The sequence below is a fragment of the Platalea leucorodia genome, assembly GCF_965183815.1.
Source record: "Platalea leucorodia genome assembly, chromosome: 9".
In the NCBI taxonomy this organism is placed as follows: Eukaryota; Metazoa; Chordata; class Aves; order Pelecaniformes; family Threskiornithidae; genus Platalea; species Platalea leucorodia.
In genome coordinates this window covers 8,964,562-8,982,246 of record NC_138831.1, presented here as the reverse complement: position 1 = coordinate 8,982,246, position 17,685 = coordinate 8,964,562, and the positions used below count along the sequence as shown (strand labels likewise).

The window sequence follows — 17,685 nt, the reverse complement described above, 5'->3', positions numbered from 1 at the left end:
GAGAGAAAGGAGCCTGTTTTTTCCCTGTGTGAAATAATGCATCTATCTAATCTGCCAGCTGTAGCACATGAAAAGCAAGAGGCAAACGGACAGAAGTCACCTGGAAACTGCAAACATGGCTCAAACAAAATAGTTCCTTCCTGTCCTTTTTCTTCCCTTCTTAAAGTCTGTCTTCTGGGACAGGCTGGGAGAGCTGGCGGGCGGGCAGATTGTATATACGTCAAGCAACTAAAGCACAGAAATATTAATACTCCAGAAAACTAACATTGGCTTCTGAAGAGTGTTTCACGTCCAAACTCACTCTGTACTCTCACTGCCTTGCAGACTTAGCTGCCCTGCGCAGGGATTGTCAGGTAATTTATAGATTCTCCGCGTTCATTTGTACAAGCCTTCATTTCCTGTGAATTTATGGCCAGATTCGTCTCAGCCATCACAGCCTAGATGAGATCAGAGTTGAACTCGCAGCCCCTGCTTCAGCAGAGCTCCAGAAAACATGCTGGGGGTTTGCTTTTGCTTATGTCTGCTGTTGAGGTACTTTCCTGAATCAGGGTCATGCACACATTTAATGGACTCTCTTCTTTTGAGAAAAAAAGATGGAAATTTTTGAACTTGCTGATTCTACTAATCCAGTTCCTTGCAAAAGAAACTAGTCCTTGGGGAAAAGAAATCCCCTTCACCCATGTGTTCAATTTATGGAGGTCACAAAAATCTGGGTGTAGTGAATTTTCCGGTATTTTAGTCTCACTATAGTATAAATTCCCTGGAACTCCGTTCTACTATGTGCCATGGACGTGAAAATTCAGTCTCTATTCCTAGCTGTAAATGAATATTGGTCATTTGGATAGTAGCCATATCACTGCCCTTTATACAGTTTGTGGTTGTAGAGACCTGTGTGCATGTAACCCATGGAATAACCAGTTTGGGGATGTAAGTTAATGACTTTCTTTTGATTTTCATGATGCCTTTTTGCATCACATTAGCAGCGCATTGCTATAGTGGTGTAAAATTTACCCTTAATGATTTGTGAGCCTGCACTAAATTAATTAAGTAGCATTTAAACTCTTTATTCAAAGCAGCATTTCTGCAAATGTTTCCCCAGTGTAAGCAAGCATCATGTGCTGGCTGTGCAAGGGGCGAGTCTCCAGAAAGCAGATGGTTCTGGGGATGCAGTTTTTACCCTCTTCCTGTTACAGATACCAGCAAATGTGGTGGTGAAACAATCTGGTTTTAATAACGGGGAAGGTAAAGGAACAGATCACAGTGCGGGGAGCAGATCCCTTGCCATGTGCCGTTGGTATTTTCTTTGTGGGGGGAAAGATTTTCTTTGAAAGGGGCTTGTCTGAACCCCTGGGAGAGCCTGAAGTGGGGGTGAGGCTGGAGCTCCTAGACACCCATCAGCTTCAGTGCCTGGACGGCTGTGGTCGGCTCAGCTGTCAGTTTTTTGTTTCAAAGAGCTGATGCTTTGTCGGGAGAGCTGGGACGTCCTGGTTTGCATTCAAAAGTGCTTTCACTGGCTGCTGTCTCCTCTTTGGTTACTCAGTGGGTAGCCCGCCGGATTAAGGCACAGTACTTGTCTGAACCCTCTCTGCTATCTCTTATTATTCAGCAAGTTCTCAAGTGTCTGGTGAGTGTCTCTGTTTGGAGTGCCTCACTCGCAGCCTTGCCAGTAATATCAGTGACTGGTCTAAATTCACATCAGGCATGTGCTCTACTTCTTGTGACTAATGCGCAATGTATTTTTTTAATTGGTTACTGTTCTGTCTACTGATTCAGGCCAGAAAGGAGTCAGAGGAAAGGACTCGGGGGATTTTTAGTTAGACCTTGTTGAGTACAGATGAGGTCTAGAGGTATTTAACTCTTTGATGGCTGCAAAAACCCTGAGGGCAGCTTGTAGCACCTTCTCTAAAGAAAAACACTAGATTGAATCCTTCAGGCTGGTACTGGTAAGGCAGCAGATGCAGGTGATGGTCATAGGCTCTGATCCTGCATTCGGTGCTTGGGCAGAGCACTGGCACTGCAGAGTTGTCCCAATTGCACAGTGGGACAAAGGTAGCAAAAGATGAAGAAATGTCTGCGAGAATATTTGCAAGCCCTCTTACAGTATTTCTGGGCATTACAAGTCATTGTAACATAGTCCAAAGCTGGGAGTTTTCAGAAGAATCCTTAGGAATTAAGGAAACGATGTTTTGTAACTTTTGCTGAGATCCTATTTACTTATCTGTTTCCTGCTCTGAAAATCCCATCCGCTGTGTAAAACATTGGCAGGTCGCTTAAACCATTGATCAGGACTCCTTGCCTGCAGGATTAAAATCCATCCCTGCAGTCCTTGCATGTAACAAATCCATTCTGGAAGTGTATGCTTGTAAGAGACGGAGCCCAAATTACCAGAGGAAAAACTGATGAATGGAGTCGATAGTTCTGTAGAAGGGAAAAGTCTCGTACCATACTAGAAAAAGTGTCTGGAAGCTTGCAAGTATCGGTGAGCTAGTCTCTCTAGCCATAGGAACAGCATGGCGATTAGGGAAGATCGCTGGTGTGGGTTTCTCCTTGGACAGCTGTTGAAGAAGCACCGTAAGTCTGAGTGTGTGAACTCGGGGGCCAGCCTGTGGGCCTGCTGTGGCCTCAGATATTCTTTCTGTTTTTTTAAGAGAACTAAATGGTCTCTGTTTCTCCTCCTGACTGTTTCAGGCATCACAACAGGATCCGCAGCATTGAAGCAAGTCAACTGAAGCCCTACGTTACCCTGGAAACGTTGGACCTGAGTTTCAATGACATCACGGAAATCCGAAACGGCTGCTTTCCGCAGGGACTTCACATAAAGGAGCTGTAAGTTTTTCTTGTTGGGAACAGCATTTGTTGAGTTACCACAGCAGAGAAAAGGGCCTCAAACCTTCTTTAAAAAATGGAGAGGGAATGAACGTATAAAGTATGGGGTTATTTGTCAGATTTTAAGTGCAAAGGAGAGTTAGAAGGGAGCATCTTGTCCCTACTGTCGGGTTATTTTTTGAGGTCTGTCTTTTTCATTTCTGATGTATCTGTAAAGAATGCACATTATTATTAATGGTGTTGCATGGGAATGTTGCAACAGAGAAAAGGTGTCCTGCATCCTTCAGGTATGGGTGTCTTTACAGCTGGAAACCTAGAAGCCAGAACTGTCTGTGTCTCTTTCCCAGGGGGAAGTGTATATGCTGTTTCCCAGATCAGCCCATGTGCATCTGGAAGAGGGGAGGGGGAATGGCTATTTCATCGTTAAAACGGCTACTGGATGTTAAGAACAGAAATCTCTCATTGGTTATTTGAAGAAAACCGGGGCTTAAGCAGAGTAACACCTTCCCAATAGAGATGTTTGCCTATTCAGGGAAACAAAATAATCTGTGTTTTAGGTACCTTTGAAGAGGTGCAGACAGGTAATCTGCTTGCATTAAAGTTTGCACGGAAGTTTCTGCCTCTGGTTGTAAGAGGATGTAAGAGAGTGGTGTTGTGACTGATGTTTGCTTGTTATCCTGTAAAAACAGCCTCTGTGGCTAAGACTAGGGTCCAGGTAAGAAATGGGACAATGGGGAATGAATAGAGTCATCCTGCACTGGAATATTTTCCAGTTTCTGGCTCCCGCTCTCAATTGCCTCGCTGAAGTAGGAGGGTATCAAGGAGCTCTTGGGAAGTGTGCAGCACTTCTCCGCATTTGTCACATGGCTCTGGGAAAGGCACTGTGCTCTTTGTGCAGCCAGAAATCCAACTGATTTGAAGCCACCTCTGTAATTTCACCAGCCTGTCTGGAGACCAACCAAATGCTGATATAAGGAGATTTCTGACAGAACTGTTCATTTTTCTGCTGTGATTTATTGCAGCTACCTGGGGAGCAACAGAATCAGCACCCTGGAGCCTGGTGCTTTTGATAGTCTGTCACGGTCTCTGCTAACACTTCGTCTGAGTAAAAACAGGATCACTCAGCTTCCTGTCAAGGCGTTCAGGCTACCCAGGCTAACACAACTGTGAGTAGAAATGTGCACTTTAATTAAGCTCAGCCACACTTTATGGAGACAAAATGTCCCTGCCCCAGCACACCAAATATCGCCCTTCCTCACCTGCGATCTATAAAACTTAGAATACACTATGCAGTAGTCCTCTGCCAGCACCTAGTAAAACATGTTGGGAGAGGGTCTTTTTTGTCTTGTAGCTATTGGCTTTTCAGGCCATTCTTTTGATCAGGTGGGAAGGGAGGGATGCTGCAGCAGGCTTCAGCATCTTGACAGATCCATTTTCTTAAAAGCTGCTGGTGTCTGTGGTGCAAGAGAGGTCTGGAAGATGTTTCTATTGCGAGTGACAGAGCTCAGCTACCATGTTAGTTTTTCAAGACCACACAGGTATCTTTATGTGGCAATAAAAAAAGTAATGATGGAAGGTTGTTAAACTGTGCAGTGATACTTGGGCAGAGAAAATAGCACTCTAGATGAGTTAACACACACATCGTTGTTGTCCCGCCTGTGGTCCATATGGCAAGACCTGCATGGGGACACATAAGCATCTGCACTATAAATATGCTTTATGTGTAAAATAGTAGCACTAATGGTTTAGCTTTTCCCTTCTGCTGCTGTTGGAGAAATGGGCCCAGCCTGAGGCCTGTTGCAGTCTTTCCATCAAATTTGATAGGCAAAAGGTCAACCTCTGTCTGTTAACTTCAGGTCCACAAAAGCTGTTGGAACTCACACCTCGAAATGGCAACCTCTTGATTGAGAGACAAATCCTTAAGCCAAGATGTGTCTAAGGAATGGGTGTGCATTTGTGCTTGCATACATGTAGGATTTATAGCCAATTTGGGATTGAACAGTGTGACGCAATAGCATATGCATTTTAAAAGTCTGTTGCCTCTCAGCTGGAAGGTACTGTCCATTGACTGAGAGCTTGTAATCCACTGTTTTCGTCTGCATCATGTGCAAAACGGTAATAAAAATGAGGGTCAACTCAATCTGCTTAGGAACACAGTTTTCACTGAAAGTTGGAGTAATTGGTACTCTTAAAGACAGTCTCACAGCTGGTTGTTTAACCCTATAGATAAACATGAATGAATTGCAAGTTATACAGACTTGATGTGTTGTAGAATTTGCGTACAGTTCTTTTTCTGGCAAAGCGTAGTTCGCTAATAGCCTAGGAAGTGCATAAGGCAAGAGTCTTTAGGCCTGCAAACTTTTTAATTGCTTACTTTAATTACACTCAACTTGAGTCCAAGTTCCACAGTGTTTTTTTAGGCAGTTAAAAAGTAAGCTTAAAGTATCTATGGCTTCCTCATCTTTTCCAAAACAAGTTCTGATGTTGTAACCTCCACCATTTTCTTCGACACAAACACTGAATAGGGAACTACACTTAGGTTAGTCTTTTATGTGCAGAAAGGTATTCATTTTAAAAGCTCTATCTTTCAGCTTTAGTGCATTGAGTCGATGAAGTTTCCCACTGACTTTATGGAACTGGGTTTTCACCTGGTATGTCTGGGTCTAGCAATCCATAAGACTGTTTGATATGGGTTGGTAAAGCATGCTGTGATGATGTTCATATTGCTATTCAGAAAAAAGGTATTCCCAAAATTTAGGAGTCCCCACCCAGGGGAAAAAAAAAAGAAAAAGATATTTAACGAACCAAGTTGGAGATCTTTGCATACACAAAATACTAGGACTGCCTTGTTATTGGAAACAACTTGTTTCACTCGTTATTGGTTTCTTATAATAGGAAAAAATGTGAAATTTGTCAGGGGAACTGAAAGCTTTCCTTTCAGACTTAGCCATAAAATTTCCTCTTGGGCTCACAGTTCTTATGGCACCCGCTTGTTTCAGAGCACATTTTTACTGGGCAATTACAAGTCCTGTAAAAACAATGGGTTGTGAGGAAAATAATGCTGATGTTTCACTGTATTGGTTCAAATGGTGTCTCTGCTTGAGAGAAGATGACGTGTGAAAATTGATGAAAAGGATAAACGGCTTAAAAGAAATGCAGAGAGAGGAGGGATGAAGAGGAATTGCTGCACCGTCTCTGTTATTTCTCTATAGTGAAAGTCTGTCCCAGGGTGAGTTTATTTAAGCGATCACACCCAGCCGACTCCCCTGGCTAGCTCTGGGATTGAAAGTTTCCGGTGCGCTTCTGCTCTCTCCTGGGAACCGTTGACAGAGGAGTTGTTGGCTTTGCTGTCCTCATTGTATGCTGCACAGATGATTTCGTGAGAAAGGACTGGGATTTAATGAACTTGTATGGCCTTGGTGATTTTAGGGAGCTGAACCGGAATCGCATCCGCCTGATTGAAGGCTTGACGTTCCAGGGACTGGACAGTTTGGAAGTCCTGAAACTCCAGCGCAACAACATAAGCAAATTGACTGATGGGGCTTTCTGGGGTCTAGCCAAGATGCAAGTTCTGTAAGTTGGAGAGATGGGCTCTTTTCCCTTAAACAGCCTAGACTTCACCTGCCATCATGTCCTCTTCTGCATTTTAGCAAGGCCTCCCATCAGAGACCTGTGGGCACCTGTGCCAGTCCTCGTGCTTCTTTCTGTGGCCTGCATGCACAGAGCTCTGCCACGCTACAGCAGCTTCTGTTTAGTTGACTCACAGTTTACTAAAGCTCATTGCTTTACCAGGTGTTCAATAAAAAAAAGTCCTGTTTTTCAAGCTGTGGCAGTATTCCTTTGAAAGTTTGACAACTTGAACGTTCAGTAACATCTCAATTGGTCTTTAAATAAAAGCTCGTCTGGCTTCTGCAAATTTGTTTTGAGTGATACATGGAAACTCTGTGTTGCAGACCTCATTATTCTGCCTCTTGGGATACCTAGAAACCAAGTTGGCCTATCTCAGTGATGTGTTCTTTCCATACGAGAGAACAAATGGAATAGTCATTGCAGAGAAATGCTTGAAACTTCCAACATGATTGGCTTTCAAGTGTGTTTGCAAGGTCACAAGTGATCAAGGCAGCATGTTTCTGGATGCTGCTGTCACACAACTGAGACTCTGCAAATACAAACTTGAATGGGATGCTTTAAGCCTGGTTTACTTGCAGTAGAGCGTACCTCTGCAGCCACAGCTCATTCTGGGCATTTCCTTTGCATTGTCCTTGAATTTCTGTCCTTCTCATGCACGTATCCACATGGGTACGTAGAAAGGTGTGTAGGAATGGCTAAAATCCCAGTCCTTGTTGGAAATTCTTCAGCATTTGACCAGTGTTGCTTATCTGTCAATTCCTTCTGATTTTTCTCCACAGACACCTGGAGTATAACAGCCTGACAGAAGTAAACAGTGGCTCTCTCTATGGCCTTTCATCTCTGCACCAGCTTCACCTCAGTAACAACTCCATATCCCGCATCAATCCCGATGGCTGGAGCTTCTGTCAGAAGCTGCATGAGCTGTAAGTTGGTTTCTGTTGTGGCTGGCTGGGCAGGGTTTGATGCTAATGTAACGTTGGCGGGAAAGGGGAGTGAGGATTTTTCCCCATCCCATGGCTTACAGCTCCTGCTGTATCAACCTGTAGAAATGCAGGAACTGCAGCCTCCTAAGTGATGCCCTTGTTATTCATGATGTTATGACCTTCAGAGCACCTTATAAAAATAGGCTTACACCAGAAACAAAGACTAGAACCCACTAGAAGTATACAGTGCCAAAAGACCTGGAGAGTTTGTGATCTGCGGCTTGCCAATGCTTTTTAGCTAGCTAGTTACAAGACATGCACGGGTTGCCATATAATGACTGTACAGCCTGAAGGAAGCTTTGCTTTATCCTCCGTATTTACAAAGAACAATCATGTTTTTAACCAGCAGAGATTTGGCCCTTTAAAGGCAGTTCTCCTTGTTTCTCCTGTTTACACTTTACCCTTCCTGTAGGGCTCAGTTGTTTAAAAGTAAATACGTTGACTTTGCTCTCCTGAGATTTCCAGCTCTGAATGCAGTCTCTTTGATAAATGAAAGAAAGCCTTGCTGCTGAGGACAGCCCCACAAGGGTGTCTTTTGGGTCTGTGGCACTGCTTAATGCCTTTTTGAAGAGACACACATGGGTGCTTGCAGCATTTACAGAAGTGTAGCTGTCATCCCCTCGGTGGGACTGTGGAAAGATTCACTTTTTTCTCTGGAGGACTTGACACATGTGGTTAGCGGAACTGTAATTCATTCTGCTTGGTGTTCAGAAATCTCTTGTTAAACATTGTTAGGGATTCTCCTATCCACCAAAAAGCAGTATGGTAAAGCACCTTTCTGCTTTCAGAGGCCTCACTCTGAACTCAGACCAAGGGTCGGTATCTGCCTACCCAGCTGTGAGTCCCTGGTCTGCTGGGATGTGGATTCAGAGATAGGTGGACATGACACATGTCATTTCTTTAAGTTTAGAAGCTGTAGAATTAATGTGTTAGCCCAGTGACCAGCTGTGATCTTCTGTTGAACCCAAATTATTCATTCAGATGTGGATTGGTTTTTTGGGGCACAAGGAAATATTTTATGTTTGGTTTTAGTAAATACATATGTAATTGCTTAATTACCTAATTTTTCAAATTGCTGTGAAACTGCCTGTGCCTAAAGGCCTCCTTTGCTTGGCACAGTGCTGTAGGGAGCTACAGTTCCTTCACATGCAGGTCCTCAGGTGGTATTTTACTAGATTAAGGCAGTGTCAATGGAGAAGGGCAACAGATCAGAATCGGCACTGTGCTCTGCCCATGCGTTGCTTAAATCTGAAGCACCAAGAAAGGGGAGTCTGCCTTCCTAGGGTGCTCACAGTTGGACCCCTGGAATTGCCAAATTCGGATCACTACGCTGTGTTAGTAGCACAGCTCTGGGAGCTTTCTGCTCTCAGGGACCCAATATCTGGTGCCTGTGTTGAAGCTTTATTTCAGCCTGGGTTCAGATAGGTTGGGTAAGCCCCATCTGTGTCTTGCAGAGCTAACGTCAGAAGTCTTTTAGGGAGAACTATGCTTGTCTTTTTTACCTGACGCTGTCTTTGCAAACCCTCAAGGTTTAAATGTGAGGTTGCACGTCGTGCTGAGTCCTTTATTTGTCAGATATGGATTGGGATCTCTTGCCAACAAGTAGTGCCTAGCGGTGAGCTGTCCTGGCTTAGAGGCCGTCCTCTGCAGTAACTGCAGAAACCCGGTGCAGGACTCACTCACTCTGGTGCAGAATGGGGTAGATTTGGAAAACGCCTGGTGGTGTGAGGTGGTGGGAGCCACTGAGGCATGCTTGGCCTGACAAACAGGATTGCGCTAGAGTGCGAGGCCAGAGACGACATTAGCTGAGATTCGAAAGGCGATTATGTGGGTGTTAGCACATATCTCTGCAAAATATTACAAGCTCTTGCAGGTGTTGCCTTTAGGGTAAGGCTGCTGCAGGGAGCCATCAGATACTCCTAACTGAAACTCCCACAGCCAGAGAGTACTTGTAGGAGAGGTCTGCTCTGAAATTGAAGGGTGAGGAAAGGAAGCACTAGATACATCTAGACTGCCTCTGTGCACTTCTTTGAATGTATACGTTTTGTTCCTTATTAAAAGATCCTTGCTCACCTCCCCTATTGCTAAATCTTCTGGGTTTCAGTTACTGGAAAACACTGTCTCTGGTTATACAGTGAATGAATTTCAAAGTCCTTGACCCAAGAAAAAGAGGTGGCCAGACCCCTGCTTGTCTGTGCTAAGGAAGGAGGTGGTCATCTGAAGGATGAGTTGTCTCTCCTTCAGTTGTTGGGAGAAAACGTGACCCCAGCGCTCTGGTCTGATGTAAAAGCTAATAAGGAAAGAGCTCTTGCCTTGTTATGGGCATGAGAAAGGGCCGATTGTATTCACCAGTCAGGTGCTAGGGCATCAACATCATGGAAAAATCCAGAGTTGGGAGCATAGGATTTCATCAGAGGTAAAGGATGACTTGGCTGCTGGGTCTTTCTTTTCACTTTTTACCTATAGTTTGGTCAATGGGAGTGAAATGTGTTAGATGTACCTGGTCCAGAACTGGCTGGCAGCAGGAGCCCCGGCTGCACAACGGGTTTCTGGTTAACCCCTTTATGTATCACTTTTGGCATGCTGCTCTGGGTGCTGCTCTCCCATTTCCTCGCCAGGCCAAACAGGCTGTGTAGACAAATATTTCCACTTGTTTGTTCCAGTGATTCCTCACTGGTAGAGAGATGAGAAGGTAGGAGAAGCAGCAGAGACCTGCTGACGTCTCTCAACCCAGACAATCCAAACTGCTGAGGAGGGGAACACGCTGTTTTGCAAATTGGCCTGTCGCGTTGGCAGGAAGCAGAGTCCTTACATGTTGAAGGAAGCCACTGCCAGGTGCGTTAGCTCCTTAAACCTTCCCTGCGGTTGCAGCTATTGAGAGAGCTATTGAGAGGTCTAAAGACTGCTGCTGTCCGTCCATCTTGAGGTGATATCAGGACAAACGGAGGGGAACATGCCTTCACCAGTTGTGGCAGGAACTCTTCTGTGTAGAATCAAAAGGAACTAGTTTTTTTCCTCAGCTAGGTTTAGGATTACTTTTGAAGACTTTTTTTTTTTTTTTTTTTTTTTTTTAAAAGCCAAATTCTTTAATCGCAGGTGAGGACATAATTTTGACCGGATGCCAGTTCTTCATAACTAACACTACAGCTTCTTTAGGAATGAAAGTATGTCGTCCCATACCTTCTTCAAACTCATTAATCTTTGCTGAATTTTTTCCAAAGCTTGCCCCCTCTGCCCACTCACACAGCTAAAAGATAGACAGCTCATTTGCCAAGTAAATGACACTCTCAATACTTCGGAGTATGTGTCTGTTTTGACTTAGGTTTTGGCTTTGCAGTGACTTTCATGCAAGCCTTAGACACATTTTTAAGCAGACTCATTAACAGGCGGTACTAGAAGAGGAATTTGGAGGTTTGGAACTCAGTGAGATTTTTTTTTCTTGTTGTCTGTACAGTGAAGGATTTCAGTGCTTGTTCAAAGCTGCGTAACTCTACTTTTTGAAAAGTTTAGCAGCTCAAACCCTCACATCTTTTGAAGTGACTTGTGTTCCCAAGTCACTAAGGTATTTTTGAAACTCCCATGCAGCTGCCCTTTGTAAAGAGATGAGCTTAAGAAAATGTGAGTAGTGGCATGTAGCTGAACACCACTTTTTACACCCCACGTGTCAGTGTCCAGGCAACTTAAAGCTGAGGCTGCTGCTGGCCACTCACTTGCCAGTAGCCCTGCAGGGCTTACCCAGCTGCAGTGACATCCAGAGATCAGGAGGAATATACTCGCAGCAGGGAGCTGTGGGTGGATGCTTCGGGCTGCAGCTCACTGACCAGTGACTCTGCCTGCTGCTACCCCAGGAGGTCCTTCATTTGATGAGCCAAGCTGGCCTTCAACATCAGCAGTGCTGCGGCTTTACTGCTTGCATAGAAGGTGGTTGCATATTGTGTGAGGTGTCTGCAGTGGCTTGTAGCTTCCCGTGCCCTGCCCTTGGTGTCAAATCTCGGAAGCCTCATCTGCACTGTGGCTGGGAGAGAAAAACAGCTTTCTTCCTACCAGCTTCCAAACTGCAACAGGAGTAGCACTTAAAAAAAAAAAATCTCCAAAACCAGAGATAATACAGGCAAGGGGAAGAGATGGATGGAAAACTAGGGAAAAAACAACCCTCCAGTATTAGTCACTTGTAAGTGGAGAAGGTTTCAAGCAGACTGGACACTCCTTGACAAAGGGGAGCGGGAGGGAAGGCGGCTGGTTTACAACAGATACCTCCTTCCTGTGCATGAAAGGAAGCATTCAATTGCCTTGTGGTGAAATGCTTTTGGCTCTCGACTGGGGTGGAGCAGGCTGTGAAGACACCCACACCCAGACGCCTGGGGCTTGCTGTGCACAAGTGCAGAATGATAAGACACCTCCTGAATACAGAGGTCTGGACCCTGCCAAGAGCGCGTGTGAACTTCAAAATCCATCTGTTTGACGTCACTCTTCACCTCGCAGGGCGTGGGGAAGGAGAGGACTGCTTTTTCCTGTAAGCCGTAGAGGGAGTCCAAATGGGAGTGAGGATTGAACGCAACCAGGACTGATATCTGAGTGTTAACCTGTCTATCTGGGGACTGAGGAAGGGTGGTGCTCCCAGGCCCTAACCTAGCCATACAGGCTATGGAGAAAGACTAGCTTCTCCCCACCATAACTGGCAGCATGCATATTAGTTTATTGCTCTCATTTACTTCTGGAGGAGCCTCTCTCTGTTGCCCGTAGGGAAGACTTCCCCATAACTGGGTACCAAATGCCTCCTGCTCCTTTGTGGTCATCCAGGCTGCCCCATGGGTATCTTGTGGGAATATTTGCAGACTGCAGTCTTATTTCCTAATCAAGCTCTTATGTATCCACCCAGTACACATCGCCTCTCGTAAGGTGGTTGTGGGAGGCAGGCACTGATTGGCACAGAGGAATTTGGAAAATACTGGTTGGATTGACAAGGACTGTTGTTTTTTTTTTCCTCAGAATACTCTCTTACAACAACCTAACCAGACTGGATGAGGGAAGCTTGGCAGACCTTGGGGGACTGCACGTACTACGACTGAGCCACAATTCCATCAATCACATTGCAGAAGGTGCCTTCAAGGGACTCAAAAACCTACGTGTCCTGTAAGTTGTCCCCTGCTTTTGTCAGCTAACACCAGTCTTCCCTCCACAGTTTGCGTTCTGTCAAACTGTTCTGCTTTGCAGTTGCTTTGGGTGCCTGTGTCCTCAGCTTCAAACTCCCCTACACGTGTCTCGGTTGTCTTCGGCAGCTGTTGTGTTTACCCCATTATTCAACTTCAGCGAACTTGTATTTTTTAATTAAGAGTAGTTAGGAGAATTGCAGTTGGACTGCTCAGCATTGTAGGGTGCTTTCAGAGTAGAGAGCTCCAGAGTAAAACTATAGGAACATAAGACAGGATCCTGAATCTACCCCAGCTGAGCAAAAATCCCTGAAGTTTCAGTCCTTCAGCTAATAGCAGAATTTCTCTTGCCATCATATTGACTTTAATTGAAATTCTTAGAAAAGGACTGTTTCTGTTGGGTCATTCTGCACTCAGGAGGAGTAGGGAATGATTCCTTACAGTAACAACACTGGGAATTTGAATATCCTCTTAAATGTGCTATCGAGCATTTTTGCGTGCTGTTACTTTTTTTTTTTTTTAATTGAATAATAAATACAAAATCCTGGGCTAAGATGGTGTTGAGAATTAAAAAACAATGGCAAAACAAAGAAATTCAGAGGTTGGGCTTGGGATCTGATTATGCCAGAAGTGTAACAACACATGAAGCTTCACCCAGTCTTGGGTCCAACCATGGGAGTGGGAAGCTGCTACAGATACCATGAGCATAACCAGAAGTCTTTCTCTTTAATGCAGAATTGGGCTCACTTGGGTCGTGGAATTTTCTGTTCCTCTGATTTTCATGGTAACCTCTGAACAACAGAAAAGCTGCCATGCTATCAAGAGAAAAGTTTCCTGTGCCCTGATATTGAATTGCAAAATGATCCATCCAGTGGTGGCTATGGCCATTTACCAGAGACCTTTATTTTAAAGTCACTGACGCATCGTAATACCTGGAAACGTCACACTGGAAACGAGCTTGCCATCTAGAAGATAGCAGCTTCTAGATTCTAGGGCTAATAGAGACAATTGGACAGATCAATCTGACCTCCTTTGGGATGCCAGCTATAGAATTGCACCATTATACACTGTTAAGCCCAAGAGCTACGTTAGATTGAGGTACTTCTAGGCTTGCCTTACAAACATCAGAAGATGGGAATCCAGTTCTTTTAATTGTCCATTCCTGTAGCTGTGTTGCCTCTGTCTCCCTTGTTTGTACCTGCTCTCCTCCTCTCTCCAGAGGCTGCAGGCTCAGCACCTTCGTCTGGCACACCACAGAGTTCTCACAGCCTGTCTTACAGCACTGTCCAAGCTCCCAGGCTGGTTGAGTTCAGCAGGCTGATTTAATTCCACCTTCAAAAGAAAAAAACACACTTTGATACTTTTATTCCTCTTCAGAAGCCCATTGTGGCCTGAGTAATTAAAAGGAAACGGGAACAGAAAGATCTCCCCTCTTTACAGTACTTTTTGCATCCTACTCTTTCCTTTATTGAAGTTCACAGTGAAGGAAGTGACTGGAAAGCGAGTTTGGGTTTTGTTGGCTTTTTCCCCCTTTTTTTAAACTTAAGCCAAAGTCTTTCAGCCACTGGGCATTCAGAAAGGCACCTCTCTGAGGCAGCTGTCAAGGCCGGAACTAAAGGTTTCCAAAGAAAAATGGAGGGGAAGGGGAGCTGGTAGTTCTCTTTGCTCTGCAGTGAATGTGGAGCCTCTTTTATGTCTAGGGCCGAGGGGGGAGGAGGAGAGGGAGTGTGTGAGCGAGCTCTAATTTAATAAAGAGAAAGGCCTATTGGGTCCTGCACCTGGTGAAAAAGACCCGAGCATGCTTTAATTATGGCCTATTGTTGGGGAGCCTTTGGTGGGTGTGAAACTGCTGAAATGTGGAGCTATTCAAATAGAGGTCAGGCCCGGAGACCTCGGAGCACAATGATTAACAAGGCTGCGAGCATTCAAGCTCAGCCAGCCAGAAAGAATAGGAAATTGGCAACAGGGGCTGGGAGAGGAGTTTGAATACAAAGAGAGCTAGGCCAAAATACCCCACTCTTTTTTTCCTCTCTATTTTCACTCATTTGTTAAAAAGGTTTTTATTCCTCCTTTCTAACACTAAACCTTTGAGTTGCCTCTGGATGAACAAGCAATGCCATTTGCTTTTCCTTTTTCAAGAAAACACAATGTGTGGCAGTCAATTAATAAAAGTGTGTGTCAGAGAGCTCCTCCAGGCTGTTCCCACTTGTCTGTCTCTGCCATGGGAAAGGGTTTGCTGGTCCAAAGACCGGTAGCCCGTGGTGGAACTGAAGAGGAGAAGCGTCTGAGAAGGGATTTGCCCTTAAAAAACAGAGAACAACAGGCATTGTCTTGGCAACCATAAGGGAAATGTAGAAACTTAGATCCAGGAGGATATATTTGCTCCTGCCCCACTCAGATAGCGCTGAAGATGTCAGCACATCAAAGCATCTCTCCTGGACTTGTCTCTTATGCCACCGCAGCATTATGTGTGCCCACACCCCGCAGGGATCTTGAGTTTTTATCCGTCCCTTTGGCATAGACCTACTCACAGATCACCCTGACATCCACAATGATGCTGGCTAAGGCCAGGGTTCCCCGGGGACATGAGATTCGGGTCTCACGCTGAAGCCAGCTGAGAAACAGGAATTGTGGCTTTTGGCCATCTCCCTTTACCTCTTTATTTCACACACCAAAGCCGAGAAACAAGCAAAGACTGCAGCCAGCTTAGGTACTGAGAGCAAAAGTCTCAGCCCCATCTCAGCTGAGGAAAACCATGCCAATATTGAAACTGGGGGATTTTTAAAATTTCTGTTCTCTTATTTTGGGTTACTGTGTAATTGTGCTGCATGGCCCAGAAGCTACACTATGATGCCCATGTCTGGAATGTTGCAAAATGCAGGGGGCTTTGTTTTGGAAATATTTTTCTTTTTTGGTCTTTATATATTTAAACTGGAAATGTTCTGATAATAATCTTCAAAAGGTGTGAAAGGAGTACCTGAGGGTTCGGGGGGTTATCGGGATGGTTTAGTTTGCTTTGTTGTTGGTTTTTGCTAGGTTTTAAATCAAAGTGATGTAACAAAACCAACAAAGCCTATTTATTTTTTTCTTTCTTTTTACTTAACATTAGAAATGATAAATTTCTGTCTGTGTTGCTGGGTATTCATTGCTAGCTGGAATTAAAGCTAGGAGAGAAGGATTTTTAAACAGACTGTTTAAACAGCTTTTGTGGATCTCTGTGTTTGTTCTGTGTGCTTGTTTTTCTTTGGATCTCTTTGACTCTTGTAATTGATGGTCAATTTGAAAGCCAAAAGAAGCTAACTCCGAAAAAGAAATTCTTACTCTTTTTTTTTTTTTTTTTTTAAAGTGGTTATACAGAGAGTTAGACTTGTGTAGTGGTGATAGTGCTTTCCTTTGTTGAGCTTTCAAGTTCATTGCCAGAAAAAAATGCAGCTTCATAGAAAATACACCGAATCATCTTCCAAAGATAGAGCTATAGACAAATACATGTATACATTGGAATAGCCAAAGTTATCTTAATTCATTATATTTAAGGACATTCATTTAAGAACAGCTGTTCCTTGCAGTTTAGTTTTGGGACTTTATTTTTTTTTTTTTCCTCCTTTTGTTTGGATGCACAGAATTAGAAAAGGACCGAAACCAACCTGTTAAAAAGTAGCTATCTGCTACTGCTGCTGTCGCAGACACAGAGGGTTTCAGCTAGGAAGAAGCCAGGGCTCCCTTTGGAATGCACCATCTCAGCATGGGTCAGTGCAGGAAAAGTGATTACTGCTGCTTTGCTGCAGGACTCGGCTTTTTCTGATAACTGTCAGGAGAAAGTGGGAAGCTCTCTGCTGTGGCATTCTCAAACTTTCTTCTGTTTGGTTTTAACGATGAGCCTCGAACTAAGATGCTGGTTATGAGCTCTCTCTTGTCCTCTCCCTAGGGAACTGGACCACAACGACATCTCAGGCACAATAGAAGATACCAACGGAGCCTTTACAGGCCTAGAAAACCTAAGCAAGCTGTGAGTATCCCTGGGTTTGAAGTTCTGCAAAGCAGTTGTGTTGTGTGCCTGTGCGGGCATGAGTCTCTCCGATGTAGCCTTCCTCCCTATCGAACGAGATAAAAATCAACAGAAAATCTGAGATGTAGTAGTTTTGCAGGCTCACTGCAAATGTGTTTATCAAGCACTTGTGTTTCTAAGCAGATATGAAGTGATTATAGTCCTTTTAAAGCAATGAACAGACACTGCCGCATACTGTAGTTCAGAGACACAGGAGAGAGAAACTTGTTTTCATCTGTAAGATTCAGCATAACTGTTCTTTGCTTCCAAAAGCAAACATCAACAAAAAAGCCCCCTTGCAATCTTCAGCGAAGCACTGATTGGTGCAGCAAATAACAATAAACAAAAGAGAAAAATCACCCTGTTTCCTGTTACAACAGAGGATTGAAACAGGAGTCGTTTCTGTGGGATACTCTGTCTGAGAGTGATCTTTTGGGCTTGCTTCCATGTGCAGCGACAATAAAAGGCACCATGGGGCATAGGCTCTTAAAGAGATAAAAAGAAACCTAAGGCAAGCATGCGCCTTGCAAATGTTTATAGCTTGCTTAGCCTTCACAAGTATTTTCACATTGCTCTGTGCTTGTTCGTATTCCATTTGAAATCGGCTATATAAATCAGCCCTGTCAGAGAAGTCTCTGATGGCTTGTGACAAATCAAGAGTCTTTCTAATCATTACCTCTTGCCTTTGTTTAAGTTCTCAGCACCCCCCCATCACGCTGTCTCTGATGCTGCGATGGCACAGCCAGAGGTGCAGTAAAAGTACCTCGATGGATAGCAGATGGCTAGAATGAATCCTGGCAGGCGGTATATTGTCACGATCTCATTAGAGACTCCTGGGGGAGTGGGAAGAGCCATGGTAGGAGTTGTGGGGACGTAATGCTTAGATGGAGATGAAAAATTTTGAAGTCACAGACGTAGAGGGCATTTGATCGTTGCTGAGGGGAGTCAATGGATCCAAGAAGCGGGGAACCAAGTTGTAGCTGCAAGTAAAGTGAGGCAGAAGGCAGAGAAGGACCTAAGGACTAGGGGGGGTCAGGAAAGGAGGTAGAAG

At 44.4% G+C, this 17,685-nt stretch overlaps 2 protein-coding genes across 3 annotated transcripts in view; one reads left to right on the top strand and one right to left on the bottom strand.

Moving 5' to 3' along the window:
- Window positions 1-17,685, top strand: part of LRIG1 (leucine rich repeats and immunoglobulin like domains 1) — a gene marked incomplete at its 5' end in the record, with an annotated part of 95,601 nt that overhangs the window by 58,878 nt on the left and 19,038 nt on the right. For both annotated transcript variants that reach the window (XM_082321798.1, XM_082321797.1), the window contains 6 exons: window positions 2,689-2,826; window positions 3,849-3,992; window positions 6,256-6,399; window positions 7,236-7,379; window positions 12,429-12,572; window positions 16,515-16,595. In XM_082321798.1, coding sequence (XP_082177924.1) covers window positions 2,689-2,826; window positions 3,849-3,992; window positions 6,256-6,399; window positions 7,236-7,379; window positions 12,429-12,572; window positions 16,515-16,595 — 795 coding nt within the window. The remainder of the gene's footprint in view (window positions 1-2,688; window positions 2,827-3,848; window positions 3,993-6,255; window positions 6,400-7,235; window positions 7,380-12,428; window positions 12,573-16,514; window positions 16,596-17,685) is intronic.
- The window catches only part of SLC25A26 (solute carrier family 25 member 26), a 114,758-nt gene continuing 110,875 nt past the window's right edge, over window positions 13,803-17,685 (bottom strand). Inside the window, exon 10 of the mRNA XM_082321805.1 lies at window positions 13,803-13,921. Within this exon, the coding sequence (XP_082177931.1) occupies window positions 13,912-13,921 (10 nt within the window). The 3' untranslated portion in view covers window positions 13,803-13,911. The remainder of the gene's footprint in view (window positions 13,922-17,685) is intronic.